This window comes from Falco biarmicus, chromosome 2 (genome assembly GCF_023638135.1).
Source record: "Falco biarmicus isolate bFalBia1 chromosome 2, bFalBia1.pri, whole genome shotgun sequence".
NCBI classification, from domain to species: Eukaryota; Metazoa; Chordata; class Aves; order Falconiformes; family Falconidae; genus Falco; species Falco biarmicus.
The window spans coordinates 27,848,078-27,871,689 of NC_079289.1; the positions used below are offsets into that span (position 1 = coordinate 27,848,078).

General features: G+C 39.8%; 1 protein-coding gene across 1 annotated transcript in view; it reads right to left on the reverse strand.

Moving 5' to 3' along the window:
* The window catches only part of TRPC4 (transient receptor potential cation channel subfamily C member 4), a 162,151-nt gene that overhangs the window by 53,827 nt on the left and 84,712 nt on the right, over positions 1-23,612 (reverse strand). Inside the window, exon 3 of the mRNA XM_056329817.1 lies at positions 22,047-22,565. Coding sequence (XP_056185792.1) covers positions 22,047-22,565 — 519 coding nt within the window. The remainder of the gene's footprint in view (positions 1-22,046; positions 22,566-23,612) is intronic.

Sequence of the window (23,612 nt, forward strand, 5' to 3'; positions counted from 1 at the left end):
CTCTCCAGCCAGCTCTGTGCAAGGCAAATCTGCAACTTGCTGTAGCCTGTTGGCATAGAAATCCCTTAGTATCACTTGGTCATAGGGTCAGGCTATGGTCTACTTTCATTTAGCAGTATGGACAACATCCCAAAGACCAGTTCCTTACACATTTTAGTGATTTACATCATATGTTTCTGTGTGAGACTGGTGTTTCTAAAATTCATTGCATGCTCCTAGAAACTAATTAAATCGGGACATGTTTTTGTTTGCCCAACTTCCGTAGCTATTTCTTATGGAGATGGAATAGAAAACATTGGCTTATAGTTCCAGGTAAAGGAATATATTTAATTTTAAAATGTGGAGGAAAATGATAATTTGCAAAAAGCTAAAGGTGGAACTGACATATGTGTAATAACATATGCAAAGGTTGTGTTTCAGTCCTTGAAACATTCTTCCTCAACAAATAACAGAGATTTTTTTCCCTGACAGAAATACACTCCACAGGCTGTTGTCCCTGCCTGCATGACATGAATGCTCTAGCTTCTGCTCCAACAAGTCAGAAAGGGTACACTTCTTAGAAAGCTGCTCTTTAATCTTTGTGAAAGGTAACTCACTGGTACTCTGAAGGAGTATTTTTTTCTGCTTTCTTTACACTCTTCTGTGATATTAAACAGATGTATCCTGATCATATGCATGAAATCATGATTCCCTAAACTGAAATTGATTCACGAATCAGACACATGTTATAATTAAGAATAAAGCTTATAGTATAGTAAGAGTTAAGCGAATACAGAAAATATCCCAGACAATTCTAAAAAAACACTGAAGTTCCTATGTGATATGCAATTTAAATTTAGATTGCACATGTACCTTCCCCCCCCCCCCCCCCCCCCCCCCCCCGCACTTATACATAACATACAGGCTTTAATGAAATCAGCCAGCTGGAGGACTTCTGCCTTGACCCACAGGCAGGCTGGGTGATGCCTCCTGCACTACAGTCATGTTCAGTATCTATTTTTCTCCACAACATCCAGCCTGCAGCTGTAAATGTCTCACGCTAATACTATCAAATATTGTAACTGGGGAAGCAAGGCCTCTTCTTTACCAAATAACCTTCTCAAATTTACTACTGAAATTCCCCCTTGCTGAGGTGATGGTGGCAAGACTCCTTATTCCTCTCTGTTACTTACTGCTGCCTAATCTTGTGCATGTCTAATAATTTCCACCTAAATGTTTTGAGAGTTTATCATATTTGTTGAAATATTAGTACAGGAAGAATTATATACAATTGTTAAATAGTACACTGTTCAATTTTTTTTTTTTTGTTGTTGCTTTTACTACTAATACCAAGTTAAGTTTCCTTCCTGGGGAAAAAAAAAAGAAAAAGCTGTAAACTGAACACTTTCATGTTCTATCTTCTGAAGTAATAAATAATATTATACTGATCCACCCTTTTCCTTCCTTAATCATTTGAAAAGTCATATTACTTGGTTATTTCAAACTCATTAAAGTTAAATATCCCTGGAATACTGTTATAATCTTAGTAACAGTGGCAATATTCTTTCTGTACCCTTAAAAGGTGTCAAGGGTTAAGAGGATAAAACAAAAATATAGAATCAAAGAATGGTTTGGGTTGGAAGGGACCTTAAAGATCATCTAGTTCCAACACCCTGCCATGGGCAGGGACACCTTCCACTAGACCAGGCTGCTCAAAGCCCCATCCAGCCTGGCCTTGAGCACTGCCAGGGATGGGGCAGCCACAGCTTCTCTGGGCAGCCTGTGCCAGTGCCTCACCACCCTCACAGGAAAGACTTTCTTCCTAACATCTAATCTAAATCCACCTTTTCCAGTTTAAAGCCATTCCCCCTTGTCGTGTCCCTACATGCCCTTGTAAAAAGCCCCTCTCCAGCTTTCCTGTAGGCCCCCTTTAGGCACTGGAAGGCTGCTATAAGGTCTCACCAGTGGTTTCTCTTCTCTAGGCTGAACAACCCCAACTCTCTCAGCCTGACTTCATAGGACATTCATCTCTTTACATTTTCAGCTGAAATTCCAGGCCTATACCAGCAAACACAAACAAGAAAGACTAATGTGGCCAGATTTCTTAATACCACAGAAGAGAGAGGCAAGTATCTGTCATCCACTGTACACCTGATGACAGCTTCATGGAGACTTCCCAGCACACTGGCTACAATGCATATGGCTCCTCAGCTCCTGTCATCAGATCACAGATACTTCAAGCTAGAAGGAACCTGAGGAGGTCTTTTGTCCAACCTCCTGCTCAAACCAGGATCACGTATGAGATCAGATTAGGCTGCTCAGGGCTTTATCCAATTAAATCTTGAAAATCTCCAAGAAAAGAGACAGCATCACCTGTCTGGGAAACCTGTTCCACTGCCTGACTGTCTTCATGGGGAAAGCTTTTTTTTCCCCTCGTATTCAGTCAGAAATTTTCTTCTTGCAATGGATGCTCATTCTTTATAGTGCTTCCAATGTGAACCGCTGCAAAAAGCCTTGCTCCATATCCTCCGATGACGTCCCCGTAGTCATTGAGGGGCAATGTTCATCTCCCCTAAAGCCATCCCTGCTTCAGGCTAAACAGGCCCTGCTCCTTCGGTTCATCCTTGGTGGGCAAGTGCTCCAGCCCCCACCATCTCAGTGGCCCTTCACTGAACTTGCCCCAGTTTATTGATGTATCTTCTGTATTGAGGGACCCAAAGTTGAATGTAGTATCAAGATGTGATTGAATGAGTGCTGATTAGAGTGGGACAATCGCTTACATCAATACACTACTTATGTTCCTCTTAACACAGCCCAAGATATTGTTAATCTTCTTTGCTGCTGGCCCTTGTTCAGCCAGAGGTGTTCACACCTCCAGCTCCTTTTCTGCATTGCAGCTGGGCAGTCAGCCCCCAACCTGTGTCACTGCAGGGGCTTCTACTTTCCCAGGTTCAGGACTTAGTATTTGTCCTTTTTGAATTTCACTAGGGTCCTGTTAGCCTGTCTTGGTCTCTCTAAAAGGTAGCTCTGCCTTGAGCATATCAGCTGGTTTCTCTCACTTGGTATCATCTGCAAACTTTTCAAGAATGAATCTTCTCCTGGTTACTGATAAATACGGGCCAGTACATATCCTTCCAGCACTGCAGAGTTTTTACTTATCTTTAAGTAGAGTATGACCCAATAAACACGACCCTTTGAGTTTGACCATCCAACCAGTTTTTGACCCATCTTCCTCTTCTATCCAGACTATAACATTCTAACTTGGATAGAATCATAGAATCATTTAGGTTGGAAAAGTCCTTTAAGATCAAGTCCAACCGTTAAGCAAGGAGTACCAAGTCCATCACTAAATAATCAATGCATCTACACATCTGTAAAAGACGTGTACAAATGGTGATATCACCACCTCCTTGGGCAGTCAGCTTCTATACTTGACCATCCTTTCAGTGAAGAATGTTTTCCTAACAGTCAATCTAAACCTCCCATGGCACAACTTGAGACCATTTCCTCTCATCCTAATCCTTGTTATCTGGGAAAAGAGACCACCCACCCCGTCTACATCTCCTTTCAAATAGTTGCAGTGAGCCATAAAGTCCCCCCTGAGTCTCCTACTCTCCAGCCTAGACCATCCCAGTTCCCTCAGCCACTCCTCATCAGACTTGTGCTCCAGACCCTTCACCAGCTTCGATGCTCTTCTCTGGACAGGCTCCAGCACCTCTACATCTTTCTGGTAATGAGGGGTCCAAAGCTGAACACAGGATTCGAGGTGCAGCCTCACCAGTGTCAATACAGGGGACGATCACTTCCTTAGTCCTGCTGACCACACTGTTTCTGATACAAGCCAGGATGCTGTTGGCCTTCTTGGCCACCTGGGCACACTGCTGGCTCCTGTCCAGTGTCTGTCAACCAGCACCCCCAGGTCCTTTCCCACCGGGCAGCTTCCCAGCCACTCTGCCAAAGCCTGTAGCACTGTGTGGGGTTGTTGTGACCCAGGTGTAGGACCCGGCACTTCTCCTTGTGGAACCTCATACAATTGGTCTTGGTCCATCGGTCCAGCAGGTCCAGATCCATCTTCAGAGCCTTCATGCCCACAAGCACATCAACATTCCCCGTCGTCATCGTCCCCCCTGCAACTTGGTATCATCTGCCAACTTACTCAGGGTATGCTCAATTCCCCTGTCCAGGTCATCAATAAAGACATTAGCAAAACTGGCCCCAGTACTGAGCCCTGGGGAAAACCATTTGTAACTGGTCACTAGTGGGACGTAACTCCATTCACCACCACTCTCTGGGCTTGGCTGTCCAGCCAGCTTTTACCCAGTGCAGGGTACACCCATCCAAGCCACGAGTATCCAGTTTCCCCAGGAGAATGCTGTGGCAGACAGTGTCAAAGGCTTTACTAAGGTCCAGGCAGACAACATCCACAGCCTTCCCCTCACCCACTACATGCAGGTCACCTTGTCACAGAAGGAGGTCACGTTCGTCAGGCAAGACCTGCCTTTCATAAACGCATCGTAGCTGGGCCTGATCTCCTGGTTGTCCTGCATGTGCCACATGATGGCACTCACTTCCCCGGCACCAAAATCAGGCTGACAGGCCTGACCGTTTTCCAGATCATCCTTCCTGCCTTTCTGGTAGATGGGCATCACACTGGCTAACCTCCAGCCTTCTGGGACCTCCCCAGTTAGCCAGGACCACTAATAAATGATGGAGAGTGGCCCGTAGAGCTCCTCTGCCAGCTCCTTAGTACCCTTGGGTGGGTCCCATGCAGTCCCATAAACTTGTATGTGTCTAAGCGGAGCAGCAGATCACTAATTGTTTCCTCCCAGGCTGTAGGGACTTCATACTGCTCCTCATCCCTGTCTTCCAGCTCAGGGCACTCAATACTCTAAGGATAACTGGTAATAACAATATAGTGAGAAATGGTGTGAAAGGTCTTGCTAAATTCAAGGTAAATGACATCTCTTTGGCAACAAATCTAGTTAGTGTCCAAGCAGTGTTTCTCTGGTCAGGTATGTATACTCTTAACTGAAAACGTTGCAACAAAAAAGCAAGCCAATTTCAAACCAATATAGTCCTAAGTATTAACAAGGTTTTGTTTAACCATCATTTATACACCATAATTTGCAATGATTATACCTGGAAGTATCTGTCACTGAAAACAAAAAGTGCTCCTACTGCCACACTACTTTTGCCAAGGTTAGGTATAGAGTAAAGGACAATTTTTCATAGCCAGGTTAGGAAAACCTAACCTTAATTTATGGTAATGAAAATTATGAACGTTCTTCATTCAAATGTGATTGTGGTATTCACCTTTAATGTGATTTGATTAATGTATTTGTATGAGAATGCAGTGAAAGAAAGCTTTTTTTCAGTGCATATAGCAGCTTTGTCTTACATGTGAAGATTTTGATTGATTTTGAGTTCACTACAGGTTTCCAGCTTTGGAAATAATGATGAAAAAATGACTAAGCACAGCTGGACTCTTACAGGCTGTCATAGGTCTAACAACAGTTCTCTTGCATAACTTTTCTTGAGATTCTTTGTGTAAAATTGAGGATTTTTCTCTCAGACCAAATCTCTGAAATGCAGATTTGCATGATGCTTAGTCCTCCAGGTGAAATCTGAAATCATCACTCAGTCTCTGTATGTTGGTGAAAAAAGTCCCAGCACGACATGATGGCAGCTCCCAAATACTTGGTTTTACTTGGAGGAAGCTGCTGCCGGGGGAAACAGTACAAGTTCGATAAAACTATTATCTAGGGACACATTTCCAGCTCTTCTGTAAGGTGATACATGGATAATGATGGTCAAAGAGAAGTTATATTTCATTGAAAGGTGAAGAGCAGGTTCAAGAACATTAGTTCTTGACGTTAGTCCAGTGAACTCGGAGGCTAGTGTACTTCTGTTCAAATTGCTGGCTCTTAATTTTAACCAGCTCAGGTCTGGAAAGATTAAACTGCTTAGGAAGAGCTGATCTGAGACTGTTTGACCATTTCTATAACTCAAACATGACCTCTCCAGATTGCACAAGTGAGGCTTTGTCCCTAAACCAAGACAGACTTTTAGTATAGAATGGTTTGTGTTGAAAGGGAACTTAAAGATCCTCTGTTTAGGCTTTTCCCCCTCTAATGAACTCTAGAGTGAGTCTAAGCCCAATAACCCTAAATATATAACCGCATATTAACAATATAGATAAGTCTTTGTGGGAAATGCGGTTTCTCTCTGAATTTACCTGCTAAGGCAGACCCTTAAATCACGTAATGCATTATAATGGATTCCTGTAAACAGGTTCATCTATTTCAGCTTAGCAGGCATTTCTAGTTCTCAGAGCAACAGAATATGAAGACTTCAAAAAATTAGCTTTTTCCCACTGTTACCTACCTTCCAGAAATTACATGCTATTCTTCTCAAAGACTTTTACCTTCTTTTTAGTCTGTACAACAAATCTAGTTATCCCGTGTCACCTCTGCAATAAGTGTAAGTAACATAGGTAGTGACGAAAATTATTTAGTTCTTAGACTGTCTGAGCTGCTGTCTGGAGACATGTCTCTTCCCATCAACTATGAATGGACCCCAGCCCAGACTGCTGGCATAGGTACCTTAGTTAAATACCTGAGGTTATGCAGAATGAGTCAGGGACTCACAGCACAAACACACTACAGGAATGGCTATTTCTAGTTACTTTCTGCATGCCGTTAAGAAGACAGAAGAAAAAAAAAAAAGTCTAAGCTTTGAATTAATTGTATTAATAATATATCAAACCTTTCTTTACTTCCTGTGACACCTTCAACTTGTCTTAATGTCAAATACTGCATCACTGAGTCATGTCTTTTTGTGAACCAAAACAGGGCTGCTAACGAAGCCCTTAAGGTCAGCTATTTAGAACAACCTCTAATTTAAATGACTACATTACCCTGCTAATTAAATATTATTATCTTTTCTGCTCAGCAGGCAGAGTAAAACATTTTCTTTTCCTGTTCATCCACCTAAAAAATAATGAGCCAGGTCCTGTACTTGAGCAACAGAGCACAGGTATGTTGTACTTTGTAGACCTTCAGCAATTTCTACTTGCTGAAGATCTGCATTGGTCTTTCTCTCCCACAAATGTTAGGGACCCTCACATTTCTCCAATATTATTCAGGAATTAAACACAGTCAAAGCATAAAAGCCATGATTTGATGTAACAAAGCATATGCCAGAGGATGTTTAGCTCTGGATTTCTTTCTTTCTTCTTCATATGCATTCCCATTTGACTTTCCCCTGTTCTTCAAAACATTCTGTAAAATCCTTCCTTATCAAGTCCTTGCTTGTTTGCAAGTGCCCACCAGCAACTGAGCCTATTCTCTCCCTAGCAAGTTTTCACTTTCTTAAGTGAAAACATTTCCTCAAAATGTCTTATTTTTGCAAAATACCTCAACAACTATTTCTTTAGCTTTTTGCCTTGCTAAAACTTTGCATCTTTTGCTAGAGGAGTATTTGGTATGAGCACAATAATGGAAACAGTAAATATCAAATTAGAATGGCAGGACTTGAATTAAAGCAGAAAGATTAAAAAGAATAATTATGAAACACCTATTTGGGGATGCCATAGAGATCACAGGATTCAAGCAAAGAATGAATCTAAAAGTTCAGTGGAAATACTGATGGATTCATTGTATCAGGGGAGAATAGAGATGAAGTAAAGAAACACAGCAACCTATCTAATTGGTCAAGATGCTGTTCACTCACATATGCAGAGGACAGGCAAATCCACCCCTCCAGAATGGACACATAGTTGTATGGAACTGGTTAAGGATAGCACTAAATCACTGGGCAGTAAAGAAAAGAAACAGTCCTTAGCAAACCACAGCTGTGTGATCTATGTTCTCTAAGAAACACTGCCAGTTGCTGTTGTACATGGTGTTGAGGGGCAAGTGACAGTATAAAATAGTGATATCAGAAAGCATTTTCCTTCCTGTGCTATGACTAGTAGATGACAGCATTCCAAAGAAACTCTGAATATTGCAAAACTGGACACCCAAGTTGCAATAAATTCCACTATAACTTTAGCTATAGAAAATAGAGCTCTCAGTTATCAGAACCCCTCTTCACCATCCAAAGGTAGCTGCAAAGGGTAAATAATCTCATTTTAGATTAGAGAGGAATAGACACTTCCACAATATTATTTTATTCATCTATGAATGCCTACTACAGGTTAGGGATCCAGTGTGAGTTTGAAACACCTAAATTTAGGCATATGTAAGCAGCGTGCCTTAGTCACTGATGATGGGAGCTTATCTAGTTAATACAGTCAATGGATCCTAGGAGAGAATCTGCCTTACATCTGGAGATCCAAAGTTACCTGCATACAAACTTCTCGTGCTCTTTCAGATGTCTTGAAGTATTCTGGCCTGTGGTTCCTGGTCTGAAAGGGCACATAACCCCTGTAGGCATTGTGCCATATCTACCAGCTCTGTTTATTCACCATTGATAACTTGGGTTATCTCAAATAACACTAGACAGCTGTGCTTAGGAAATTAAGTTGATTGTTAGTGCCTGTTAAGCTGAATCATGCTCTAAGACCCACTGACTGTAAATTAGTGAATTTAACAGGCATTTACCCACTTAGCTCATCTGTAAACAACAGGTAGGTCCTAACAAGGTTTCAGTTCCTACATATCTCCCACCATTTGACGTGCACAAGTATATCCAAGGCATCTGCACAAGACTGAGACACATGACACAGGAAATATGGGTTATTGTAAAAAGGAAAACTGTTGAACTGTGGAATCCCTGAAACACCTTCTAATGTGGAGTGTACAGCATGCGATGTGCACAGGAAAAGCCTGCAATCTCCAGTCTCTGGGACTTGCTAAGCATTTGCCTAAGCAGGGAAAAAAAAAAAAAAAAAAAAAAAAAAAAGAAAACTGAAAGCAGTTACATATCAGATAAGCAGACCAGTCCGCAAAGCATGAAATGCAGCACATACAACCTACTTAATGGTCTACTTCCATTATTGAGAGACCAAATTTGATAAAAATACCATTGAAAAAAACCCATGTGCTTTCAGTTCATTCCTCTGTTTACTGTGTTTCAGTGTGCCTTTAGACTGGTTTTAAGTTGTGTCAGGTCCTGTAAATTTAGCACCATATAAATAAATGTAAGTGAAATTACCAGGACAGTTAACCAACACAGAAGTAGAAAAAAAGACTGGTTATATTCTACATTCATTAATGATACTGATGAAATAAAACTGATTTCTTTAAGCAACAGAACTAGCAAGCTTTTCACAGTCTTTCAGTAAAAACTCAGCATTTTTTCCCCCCCAGTCCTTCCTTCAATCCCCACAACAGTACTTAGCAGATATTTATGTGTTGTTTTCCAGGCAACTGAAGCTGTAACTAACAATAACAATTTCTTTTGGAGTTTTGCCTATGTTCTGTTGCAATGTTTTAAAAGAAAGAAGAATTTATTTTAAGTTGACAAAATGGATGATACTGTATTCACAGAAGCAAACAAAGAAAAAATTCCTTTCTTATCCCAAGAAGACATTCTCTTAGGTAGATACAAACTTTAAAAAACCCTCAAAATTTAATTGAAGGGTAAGAAACAGAGCAGTTCTGTGGCAGGTCTAAGCAGGAACTTTATCAAGTAATACAAAAGCAGAAGCTGTCAATGAGTACCATGGGCTGCTCTAGCCATACCCTCTTTCTGCTGAGATAGGTTAAATTAGTTTAATTCATTAAGCAGAAATGAAGCATTAGATTATTTGTTTTGTGATTGTCATAAGTGAGTGCACTATCCACAAAACAAGTAACATACAAGCCTTAAGAAATGAAAAAAAAAAACCAACAACTTCACTTTCATCATCAGGAGCTGCAACCAGCCTTACAATGTAACTATTGCTCTGAAGGTATTACAATGGCACAAAGGGGCCCTTATCTATAACTATGGCCTGATTGTGCTGAGCATAACACAAACCACATCAACAACAGGCAAACCTTATCCACAATCCCAGTTCATAATAGATAGTGGTAAGTGGCTGAAAGCACACTGCTCCGTACAGATCAAAGCACTAAGTTCTTGTGGAAAGAAAAGTGACTGAAGATTTGCTCAGTGGGACAGATATGGAAACTGATGTTGAAGGTGTATGTATAGACTGTGAGGTAGCTGTGCCCCAAAGTCCACCTTGCAATCTGATCTGAAGCACACTTGTCAGCTTCATCAGAAAGGGCTGAGACAATCTCAAGGCAGGGCAGCCTGGGGGAACTCTCCATGGTTATGGCATTCTCAAGGAGCACACATTCAGACTTAGGAAGCCTGGGGTATGAATAATGCACCAGGAAAACTCAACACACAATACTCAAAATCCAGTGACTGGATGAATAGCCAAGAGGCACAGGTTGTGACCCAAGTGATTATTCCATAAATCTTTAGGTGATTAGGGAGTTTACATACTTACAAAGTTAGACAGACACTGCTGATAACTATATTTGATTTGTGAATCTAACAAACAATCAGCTTCCCAAAATTACTGAGCAAGCTGGTGACAAAAGGACTAAAAGTAACTGTTCTGTCTACTTAACCATACTGTTTCTTGTGTAACTGAGTATGTGAAATAAGTTTCCTTTCATGACTGACCCGTGTGTATTTACAAGAGGTTTCAGTCCTGCGATTCCTGTTTGATCTGCCCTGTGTCCCAGGATGGAGTCATCAAGTTAGGCAAAACAAGGTTCAACAGAAATGCATGAGGCTGCATGGGTGTGAGACGCTGTTCTCCGGGTGTTCTGCCTAGGGAATGTTTGTATCTTAATCTCAGGTTCTTTCTACCTCCTGCTGTCTGTAGCTTCCCTCTTTGGGAGGCAAAAGCAGCAGCAGCAGTGGATGGGACCCAGGAGTATTTGCAGTAGTATCGGCCCTGTGGGCAGGGCAATAGAGCACAGCCAAGGGATAATGGTGTCTGTAACTCAGTAACAAAAGAGGAGTGTTAGGGGAAAAAAAGGAGACAAAGACTGACAAAGAAATAAACATGGATCTTGAGATTCCTAGGGTGTGCCAATAAAAAGGAGAAAGTATGTTTAAACGTATCACAAAGGAAAGCTATTGAGACAGTAAAATAAGAATACAGAGTCTCCTGTGTCCAAATAACCACCAGGGAAGTTCCCAGTTTTCCCAGCTGTCTCATTCAATCCAAATTATTAACTGAAAGCTATTCTAGTATTTGGACTAACCATGAAATGACAGATTGTGAAAACTCAAAGTTCAAATGAACTTTATCAGATTGCTGGCAATGAAACCTCCACTGTGCATCAGATTTTATCAAGTCTTGGGCTAGAAGGAAGGGGGACAAAGGAGAGTGGGAGACACTGCTAGACCATGCCAAAGGAGATGCCTTGATGATGATCTGATAAAGAGGGAATGGAGTGGGGAAGAATGTAATCCTATTATTTACAGAAGAAAGCCAAGTGTCTCTGTAAGGAGGACTTTTGAGTAGTCTAGTATGAATATTTTCTTTTCAGTATTAAAAACTACCCTAGAAGTTCAAATGCCAACAGTGAAACTTGAGAGCTATATGACTTCCACAAACAGAAGCTCCTGTTCATCATACCAGCACTATACTCAACACCTCTCTTTATTTTTCTACTTTAACTCCTGGAATTTTAAGTTTAGAAAATTTTATTCTTTATTCAAAAATTTGAATAAAGATCTGATCTCTTTGGAGGCACAAGAGTGAGTTCATATAACAAGAGTTTGTTTTTCTCATAATTTTTTTTTTACATAACGGATGTACATATTGATGGAGGCAATGGATGAAGAAATCCTTTATTATATTCATCTTGATAACTAAGACCTGCAGAAAAAACATGGGGTAAGGAGGGAAGAGAAGAATGGTCTGTGGAGATCTGGTGGAACAAAGAGGAGGTAGGTTGAAAGTACTAGCAGACAGGCCTAAAACAAATTTAATTTAGCTGTCTTCTTTTATTGTTCAATAAACATCATCTTGATGGAGAGAGTCCTGCCAAGCAGCAGAAAAATTCGCACTGCAACACCATGCAAAAGTTTCAGCCAGCATGTTCAAATGTGTCTTGGTTAAGCAGTCACTCTACCTTAGGCCAACTGCACCTAGCACAGGCATGGAAAGGTTAGATCTTGGACAGGAAAACAGATGGCTTTGTGTAAGAGATGCCTACAAGATGCGTGAGGAAGGAGGGGTTGCTTAAGAGTGTCCTAGGAGCTTAGAAACAAAAAATAGAAAGGAGTCAAATACTCTTCTATGAAGTCAGGTGCCTGTATGAGGTCTTCATGCTACAAGGGCATTTACTAGAGCTGAAATAATACAAGTTATTTGAAGCCTTTGGGCTTTGCCAAAATGACTTGCCATGAGTAGTGAAGCATAGCTGCTGGTGCAGCTGTGGCAGGAGGTGTGGGGAGCACAAAGGAGGAGCTGCACAAGGGAGGGGGTGGCAGCAGTTAGGAATGGCTGATGGAGGCCATGGGAGGAATGGAGGCAGCTGGCAGATGTAAATCCCTCCACAGCTCAGTCTGGGGCTCATCATCCAGCAAAACCATGTAACCTGAGCAGTGGGTTAGGCGCTGTTGCAGTGGTGGGAGGAAGAACAGCCAGATCCCCAACAAGTATATGGAGGGAGAAAAGAGGTCTGTAAATTCCTACAGTTATAGGTTTACATTCAAAATTAAATCCTGTGCACTATCTTATTTATTCACCTTGTTCAAGATTGTTTTTCTCTAAAATTTGGTTTGTTAAGCAATTTTATTTTTGTTATTGTAAGTAAACAAAAAAATACCTCATGGTGCTAAATTACCCCAGGTTTGTAGGGAAGTTGTATGTGCATTATTAGTGACTCCTTCCAACCAAAAGCCAACTTCTGTTGCTGCCAGTCATATCGTAACAGAAGGGTGTGCACTGCTGATTAGGGATATGCACTACTGGTTGATCCTGCTCGAGGCAGACATCACAGCAACATTTCTTTTAAGGAAGATGCAGAAAAGGAACTGAAATGAAAGATTTTCACTGTACTTCATTAACAGCAAGTCTCCTCCTCTTTGAGTTAATTACTTCTAGCAAGTGTTCAAAATAAAAAAGATGTTGGTGCCAGTTCATGAATAGTTTAACTAGAACTGTGATGACAGGACTGCAACTTGTGTGCAGCACATAGCATTCAAAGTTATCAGTGCCTTCTGAGACATCATTAAAAAGTTAGTGATGAGATTCATTTCCCCTTATGTGGGCTCTTGAGCCTTCAGAATCTGGTATCTCTGTTACCACAGGGTAGAAATTGCAGCTGACGCAGTAAGTTGTCAAACTTGCATCTACATTTTCTATGCCTAGTGAAGTAATTCGTCTAATTGAAGCACTCTCTTTCCTTACCCAGCCAAGGGAGCAGAGACAGATGTCTCTGGAGTTAACTTATATGTCTTATCTTGAGCAGACAGGACCTCCCTCAGTGCATACCTCTGTCTTTTGACTGTATAAGGACTTCGCTTACATACTGTAGGAGGATTGCTTCACCACAATTAAATGCTGTATTAAGCAGATGTGCTTAATGTGCTAACCGCCCTGTAATTAAAGCACATTTTTCTCTAGCAGCAGTAAGTACAGCTTCTGCAAGGACACTTACACTTCATTCTGTTTTGAGGTCCCACTTGACAAACGTGATCTCCTTCTATGACAAGGTGACCCACGTGTAGTGGATGAGAGAAAAGCTGTGGATATTGTCTGCCTAGACTTTACTAAAGCCTTTGACACTGTTTCTCACAGCATTCTCGGGGAGAGACTGCAGGCTTATTGCTTGGGCAGGCATACAGTTTGCTAGGTAAAAAAACTAGCTGGATGGCTGAGCCCAAAGAGCTGTGGTGAATGCAGTTACATCCAGCTGGTGAACAGTCACAAGTGGTGTTCCCCAGGGCTCAGTATTGGGGCCAGTTCTGTTTAATGTCTTTATCAATGATCTGGATAAGGGGATTGAGTGCATCCTCAGTAAGCTGGCAGATGATACAAGTTGGGCAGGACTCTTGAGGGCAGGAAGGCTCTGTAGAGGGGTCTGGACAGGCTAGATCAATGGGCTGAGGCCAGTTGGATGAGGTTCCACAAGGCTCAATGCCAGGTCCTGCACTTGGGTCACAACAGCCCCACGCAGCGCTACAGGCTTGGGGCAGGGTGGCTGGGAAGCTGCCTGGTGGGAAAGGACCTGGGGGTGCTGGTTGACAGACACTGAACAGGAGCCAGCAGTGTGCCCAGGTGGCCAAGAAGGCCAACAGCATCCTGGCTTGTATCAGGAACAGTGTGGCCAGCAGGACAAGGGCAGTGATTGTCCCTTGTGCTTGGCACTGGTGAGGACGCACCTCAAATCCTGTGTTCAGCTTTGGTCCCCTCACTACCAGAAAGACGTGTCCAGAGAAGGGAATCGAAGCTGGTGAAGGGTCTGGAGCACAAGTCTGATGAGGAGCAGCTGAGGGAACTGATGTTTAGCCTGGACAGGAGAAGATTCAGGGAAGACCTTATGGTTCTCTCCAGCTACCTGAAAGGAGGTTGTAGCAAGGTGGGTGTCAGTCTCTTCTCCAAAGTAACAGCGACAGGACAAGAGGAAATGGCCTCAAGTTGTGCCACAGAAGGTTTAGATTGGATATTAGGAAAATTATTTTCACGAAAGGGTGGTCAAGCACTGGAACAGCCTGCCCAGGGTTGTGGTTGAGTCACCATCCCTGGAGGTATGTGGCACTTAGGGTTTAGTGGTGGACTTGGCAGCGCTGGGTTGGTATTAGACTTGATGACCTTAAAGGTCTTTTCCAAACTTAAGGATTCTATGATTGTGCAAATCTGTAACCAAGTACAGTATAACTTTAAGTATGTATAACAAAGAAGCTACTTATATGATTTATGCTATTTAGCAATCTGTGGAGACTTTAGCTATAAACACAGAGACTTTTACACAATTTATGAAGCAAATATATTACCTGTTTTAAAGTACCTCGCTCTTGCCTGGAAAAATGTTTATCAAACTTTTTGAATACTATGGCTGAGAGTCTGCAGAAATGGGTCTTTTGCAGACGTGCACCCAAACGTGCATCCATCACTCCTCTCAGTTATGCAATTCATAGACTAAACACATCTTCCTTTGGTGTTAAAAATGTCTAAATATTATCAGAGCCAGTTTTTGTGGGGTTTTGTTATTTTTTACATGAAGACTTTTGACTGCACCTTTCCAGTCTTTTGAGAAATATTCACACATGGTGACTTGCTAACACATGGCTGCTGTGGTTTTGTTTATCTTTCAGGTGTGTTTTATTGTGTTGTTTTTTGGTTTTTTAAAAAAAGTCATTCCTGCTTGCAGAGTCAATAATTCAGGTTTATGCATTTGAAAGACTTTAATGATAATGGCTACTAAAATTACTCAAAATCAATCTATTATTCCAAAGGAAAATTCTACTCTCTTTCAGAGTCACAGAGCTTGACTTAGACTCTTGAACTATATTGCCGTCAGAGGAGCTATACAAACATCTCCAGCATATTTCATATACCATATCTGAACAAAAAGCCAACATTCCCAACAGAACGGCAGTTTAAACTCTAAAAAACATTACTAAGAACATGGCAACTTTTCATTTCAGTACTTTAAAATTATTTTCTCTAGGCATTATTGACATATTTAATTTTGATAATGAATAATTTTTGCTTTCTACCATGTTTATCCTGCTTTGTATAATATGATATGGATGATACTAGGTATAAGCATCGCATTGTCAAAAATGTTAATGTCTGAGTGAAGTAAGAAGAAACTGCAAACAAAATGTTTTACTTCATTGGAATGAAGTGTTTAGCATGGACGTGAAATGACAAATTTGAAATGATTTGACATGTTTTCACCGAAAATTTCACTGAATTTGTGACATTATTATGAAACATTTCCATTTCACTGAGGCTGTATTTTGCAAAGAAAACTAGTGAAGAACTGATGATTCCATTTGGAAAAGTTGTCTTTTGAGCAGAAGCAAACAGATGGCTTTTATTATCAATAACAAACAACTTTTTTTTTTTTTTATCCTGCAGCACCATTTTCCTAGAACACAGGAAATTATCTATGAAATGTGAGTATCATACTATTGTATTTAAGATTTAATTAATCAATTAATAATTTAGTGATATTGCTTGTATCAGTAATGATTGCTGTGTGTTTTACAGGAACATACAGGTTTATTTTAAAAACAGTTGATCCATGATGTGTGTTTCATATGTAGGGGAGCCCTATCTCACTTCCTTTCTGCCTGCAAATATGTGAGCAAGCTAATACGAAACTGATTTCCCTGAAATAATTTCCTTGAGATTCTTATTAATAAAGCCTGTACTCTTGTTAAAGCCAAGCATGTTTAACTGTGTTAAACTGTTAAATCCACTCCCTCTCTCGCACTTTCTCTGCCCCTTGGCCAGTTCAGGCTCTGCAGGTGCTAACATCTCAGAAACCCAGCGCCTGCTGCTAGAAGACCAACTAGAGGTATTTGGGAGATTTTTAGTAATTAAGCAGCTGAATTTTTGGTAAACATTGATTATTCAGCTCTACAGAAATTTACTGAAAAGAGAAATGAACATGTAGAAATGGTTCTATGATTTAAATCAAACCTCTAAAGTTAATTCAGGATCAGGAAAAGTGTCCTTCTTGAATGTACCTTTTAGCAAATTTAGTTCTTGCTTCTTTATCCACACCTCAACTTAATACATAATCATGCATGAATGATAGATGAACGATTTATTTACTTCAGTTTTTAAAGACAGAGGCAGATAAAAGCTTATTAAAACGTTTCCAGAGTGACAAACTGAAATGTGCAGAATGTAACCCACTTAACATTCAGCTAATATCAAGTATTCCAATTTTTCCAATAATCTTGTATTTACAGAGGAAGGGAAAGATGAAAATAAAAATAAATTAAAAAAAACCCAAACAACTACACCAAACCAAACCAAACCAAAAGCAGCTAGTCTTTATTTACTTGAAAAGTGAAAGAAAATCTTAACAAATACTTAAAAATTCATGTTTCTTCTGTGTTGATATCCCAGTATCTTATATCAAAGCAAAATGAGATAGTACTGCCAATAATTATAACCTCATCCTGCTCCTATGCTTCAGTTTATACAGCTACAGCTTAAATGACATGGGCCAGTTAGTATGAGGCAAAATGAACCAGAGATATAAACTTCTAGTATGAGGCAAAATGAGACAGAGATATAAACTTCTAGTATAAGTATTTAAATTGCAGTGATTAAACTTACTGAGAAACCAGAGGATATTGGTTCAGTCTATTAATCTTCCCTCTTTCTTTATTTCACTAAAATTAGTAAGCATTTCAGTAAGCACTTTTTCACATACGTGCAGATACGTGCATAACGCCTAAACAGAACCAAAGCTAAACCACAGCTAACTGAAGAGTGAGACAATGGGGTTTTGATGTGATTTTTCTATTAAAAAATCTCTCTATATATGGCACAGAGCATGCATTTTGCAATTAGTGGCAAAGACGACTGTCTACTAATTATCAGTTGTGCATTGTTCAACCAGGGGTTTGTAATTTTCTTGAACTCAGAATGCCACATTATTATTATTATTACAGGTAGGATAATTTTTGCTTGTGAATCATATACAGAATTGGGGATTTCCCTTCTACATCCTTGAATGAAAGTGCAGTTGAATCAGGTAACATCTTTATTTGGTTCAGGAAAACAGGAAACTATTTCCCCATGATCACTGCATGCTTAGAGTCTAGCACAATAAAACTGTAAGTAACAGCCTTCATAAAACCAGTCTCCCTTAGCTGAGATAATATTATACAGTAGATAATTAGACAACAAAATGTTTGTGCCCAATGCAGAGTGGCTGCACGACTTCAAGGAACCTGTCTGCTGTTAGTTGCAGCCCACGCAATGGTAGGTGTCAGAAACAGGCACCTGAAGCATCAGCAATGTGTGTTTGCTTATAATCAAACATCATCAGTGGTACAAAAGGATCAGAAAAAAACGGTACCCTGAGTGTTCTGTCCCATATGCTATGCTAAAGAAATTGTGGGCAAGCACACAAAACATTAATGCTTGCCCATACCCTCTGGTTCTGCCACTTGACTCGGAACAGATATTACCCACAGTCTTGCCAGACATTACTCTGCAGCGTAAACTTGAAACTATAAACCTCTTTTAACCTCACTAGTTAGTAATGAAAGAAGGTGGATGGGTTTATTAGTGAAGTTTCTTCCTTGGTAATACATCGTAGACTCCCTCTGACGTGAATTCACGGACTAAGAATCGACACCACTGAGATGCCTTTACACAGTACAGGAACGAGGATCACAGTTTTATGGCAAGTGCGAAAGGAATCGAAATGCAGAAGATAAACATCTTTCACTGTGGAGAACCTCCAATCCAATTGGCATAAACTATCTGGGGTTTTGGAGAAGGTCCAATTCAGGGGCAATCAGGTGACCATGAACAATCCAGACAGCTCTGAGAATGAATGTGCTTTCTTCATTTCCAGAGACGATGATAATACAGAGGTGGTACCAGGGCCTGGCAGACCCCTATACCAAGCATGGCTTAATCACTTCACTTCTAAGAGCCTTTCTCTGTTATAAGGTATTTCTACATATACATTGGATCAAACACTATGTAATTTTAGAAGCTCCTCAACAACTTCCAGCTTGTTTAATTATCTTTTTTCATGTCTGTCCATTTTCCTTTATTCACACAAAGAAAATACTTAACCATCCACTTGTCTGCTTCTACAAGTACCCTCAACTGCTGTTCCTACCCATTCTTGTGTCTGAGATTTAACCAAATTATCTAAAGCCTACTCTGATCCTTTACAAGGTTTAGTTTTAATGTGTTTCATACCTGCTTATCAATGCCAAGAGGAATTACTGCTAATAACATTCAGTGTTATTTTCAACTTGAAATAATAATAATAATAATAAAGTAATCTTTAACTCCTGAGCAATTAATTGTAGAAGCAATGTAAAAGGATATATGTTCCTATTTTACTTGTCCTCATTCTTCATTATTTTGTTACTTTTAGCTGTGATTTCTGGACTTAGACTGGATGTTCTGAACAACCAGACCTCATTGCTTACTCATGGAGCTCTGACCTCAGCTCCAATATATTATTGCAACGTCCTTTGGTAATAGTGTGGATAAAGGTTGAAATGTTAGGGATGGGAGCTAAGGAGGGAAGACAATGCATTGCTATCTGTTTTGCTGATTTGTTGGGGGGGTTGGGTTGTGGTTGTTTTACTATTATTGTTTTGCAGGATACCAGGCAAGTTACAAGGAAGACAAACAATAACTAGAACTGAATAGCATCAAAAAACCTTGCAAATCCATGTTTGCTCCTGTCATAATAGAATAGTCTTTGGTAGAGAACTGACTCTTGGTGATTGAGACACATAGGGTAAAGGAAGCAGACGTATCACCCCAAACCAGTATTTTTAAATAGGTTAATTTCAAAATAATATATTCATGGGCTAGTTAAAATCCAGTCCACATTTTTTCCCTGACATTTTTAAAATGAAATTTGTAAGCTGTTTCTGCTGCTTGCCATCAAGCTTACCTTGGATAGTTGTAGTGTAAGGGTATATGAAATGTGAGAGCATCTGGTTCATTAAATTATTTGTTCATTTATTTATCTGGTTAATGTTTAATTGTGTAACAGAAATAGAAAATATCAAGAAAAGTGTTACGTTCTACACAGAAGCCAGGGTATAACAGAGACAATGATGAAGACCAAGACTCTTCATGCTCTGATGAACAGGCCACTGAAACACTGGCTGCAACTGCCTGAAGGAGGGCCAACCTCAACTTTGTATCTGATCATAAGGAGGGGGAAACATCTTTACTGCAAGTGTTATGGATTGTTTGAGGTTGTTCATGAGACTCATGGGAAATTCAAAGTAATTATCAGAGGGGTCTTGTGGGACTATGTAAAATTTATTATGGTATGTTTAGGGGAAAGGTAAAGGGTGGGGAAGGATTAGGAAGGAATAAGCATGGCAAAATGGAGAGGAGAAGGCAGTCAAGGGGCTGGATATGTGTAAGCAGGGCCAGTCAGTATGCTTGTGCCTGGGATGGAGAACCTGCTCTTGGCTGGGCTCCAGTGACCGGGCTGAAAGAATCCCTTGGAGGCTGCTGGATTCAGTGGCTCCTGCAACATCCTTATCACAAGAAACAGAAAGATCCATCTGATCTATTTTCATCATGATCCATGTGCACCAGGACAGGCAGAATCCAAGCATTTATTATGCTTGAGGTAAGTGTCTTGACCTTGGACCTGTACCTACCAGAACACTGTTATAATAATCAGAAATAAAATGACTGATCAGTTACAGTGGCTACTATTTGCTCCAGCATCTAGTAGGGACTACATTTAGGAACACAGCAAAAGTATTTAATAAAGCTTGATTTTACTTCAGGGAGACTCAAATGGTAGGGGTAGTGGGAAATATTTATAGAAATGAAAAATATATGTAAACTATAAAAGATGCACTGATTTGGAATTGTTGTGCTAAGTAAGTATTGCTTTAATGTTTGCTATTACAAAGAATCAATGAAGTGTAATCAGCTGTATTACTGCAGTTTAATGAGGTACAGGAATCAGATGCAACTATAAAAAACATTGCATCCTACAGAAGTCTTTCACTGTCTTTATCTCAAGTTAAGAAAATTCAAGCTTTGTATTTACATTTTAAAAAAAACAAACAAGAAGTTAGAATTTCATTTTAATGCATGAATCCTTTGGAAAACAGAAGTCCAAGCTAGAATCTCTTAAATGTCTGTAGGACAGGACTGGCAATTCAATAAATAGAAATAGTAGTTGTTAAGTCTGGAATAGTACCATCTGAAAATAATTTAAGGCAGTGAATATGTTGCCTAAAACATTATACTATCACATATAAAATTATTCAATACATTTCCTGAAGGAAAAAATGCTTATTAGAGACTTATGAAATCAGAGACTAATTGAGATATTTTCCCAGCAGTACTTCACGATAACTTCCTAGCGTTACTAAATTGTATTTCAAATGGACAACAGAATCATTACATGTTTGGTTATTGTTCCTGCAAACCTTTCTAACATACTTAATATATTAATCCATTTAATATTATATTTTGCAGAAAAGAGATTTAGCAGTGATAGATAGACTGGTTCAATGTAACACATAATTTTCTTGAGAATTTGCTGTATTTTGTATGAACAAATAACATTAAATTACTAACAGCACCTGTCTTGCCTACACGCTTCCACAGTTCAGATGATTTTGGATGTACACGTTCCAAATGAGATGATAAAACACCTTCTGACATGATGATGAGCAGGGATCAAGTGAAGTTTTGTAAATATCAGGGGAACTGTCTTCCTCACTCATTTTACTGTCTTGATTTCTTTGCCTTTGCATGCACATAAGAACTTCAGTATTTTTAAAAGAAATGCAGACTTCTTCTAACTCCCATTGAATATTTGTATCAGTGAAGCAAACTCATGAATTTTTAACTGTCATGGAAACCAATACCCAGGTATCGCTACTTTGGGTTCTTTATGAAAAAGAATCTGAATGTCAAAATTTTGAGGAGTCATGCATTGCTATTAATCTTATGTTTCAGTATCTATTCATAATAGCTAGTTTTTAAAGAAACCTCTCTATAGAGGTACCTGTAGTAATTTATAGGTATTTAAACACATAGTCTCTTTTTTCTGTCAGACACAATTAAAGCTAATTTGAAGTATGCTATATATATTTCTCATCCTATTATTGAAGAGCTCTTCAAAACACAACTACCAGAGACTATGTCTATTCAGGTGCAAAAGGAGAAGAGTTTCTTTGGTTCTGTGCTATAACAGAAGATTTTAAGTTCTAGTAATATCAAATTATAACAGCTCCTCAAATCCATCTAATTAAAACTATAAAAAAGAAGAAACCTTGTAAAACAAAAAAAGATAAGCATCAATTTGTCTCAGTTAAAAGGATGTATTTCAGGCTATTATCTACCACATTACTACTACTAAATATGCTTGATTATTCTCCAGCACACTCACCTCTTTTTGACGGTACTTAATTGCCAGTTTCAGTCTTGCAAGATCATTACCACTTTGTTCTTCTATCAAGCTATTATCATCTCTGTAATTAAGAATAATTTCCAATTCCCTGGAACTCCGTGTCTGATCCAGGAGATCTTTTGCAAATTGCTTGCATTGCCGTGACAGTTCCTCATACTCCGACTTAAATTCATTTTCAACTTTACTTAGTTCCTGCAGCTCCCAGCTCAGCTGAAAAGCAGTAAGGAAAGGATCCTCACTGGACAAAGCAATCAAGGATGGGCTTGCCAGAGCCTTGTAGATATTGAGTCTGGATCGAGAGTGGCGGAGGCTGTCCACGTCTGAACTTGAGACACACTCGACGCAGTTACAGCGGACCTCGTGTGGCCTGGGCACGGAGACCCCCTTCTGCACAAGGAGCTTTATGATTTCGTAATTGTTGGTGTGGGCTGCCAGAATAATGGGTGTGATATCCGGCGTAAATTCTGAAAACTGCTTGTCCAGAAGCACTGGTGGCACCTGTGAAAAAAGTCAAAAACAATTACAGGCCTCTTAATTGAATAAGAGCCATAGAAAATTAAGCTATGAATAGTTCACCAGGTAGTACACTTATTGACAGGTCTTTGCTTCTGGCCAGAGTTGAAGGAAACGCTTTAAACATAACAATTCAATTAGCTAAAATAGGCTCTTTCCAGTTAATAAATTGCTATAAACAGGGTGTGATTTTTCATAAAACCTGTTTGTATGTAAACAGCTCATGGGCAATGACTCATCGGAGCAAATGATTAGATAAACAAGGAAGAGTCAGACACAAATCCTCCTGTTGTGTCCCTTGAAGTGCCAGCTGTGAGCAAGGTGGAAAAGCTTGTCCATCTCTCACGGGTTAATCTCAGTTTTATAAGGAAGAGAATCAGGGTGGCATAATTGTGATTCTCTGAAGGAAGCGGTGAACAGGACTCGGACAAGTTAGTTATAAAATGCAAGTAAATGAGAAAGTTTTCTGACAGAGAAGTTTGGAAATATGACAGTGTAGAGCAACAAAGATACCTGCTGCAAAGAGTGTGACCTCTTAAGGCTCAGTTCTAAACTCACGTGCACAAACATCCTCTCTGTTGGAAAATGGGGGAGTTGGTAGGACAAGGGCCCCAAGAAAGCATTTTTAAAGCCTCTTCTGGTGTGCATTTCTGTATTTTCAGTCCTTTTTATCAGAAGACTGTAAGGTCTTTCGTTTTAAGCTTGTTTGTTTATTTTACAATACCAGACTCTAAAGTCTTTCCCAGATCAAGACAGCTGATTAGACTAGTATAATGAAACCATATAAGTGTAATTAGCCAATGTCTATCAAAAATGTTATTGGCATCATCATTACGGACTGCCTTTGGTCCATAGTTCAATAACTAAGTATAAACTCAGTCCACATCAGTGAGGTGCTATGAGTGATGCTCCTTTAGGAGGAAGAAAACCAGAAAACTTTTGACTCAAGTTGTCTGGAAGCTAGGGAAATAGATGGCCATTGCAGGGAGGAAAAAATGTTTGATAGAAGTATTATGATGGCAGAATGACCTT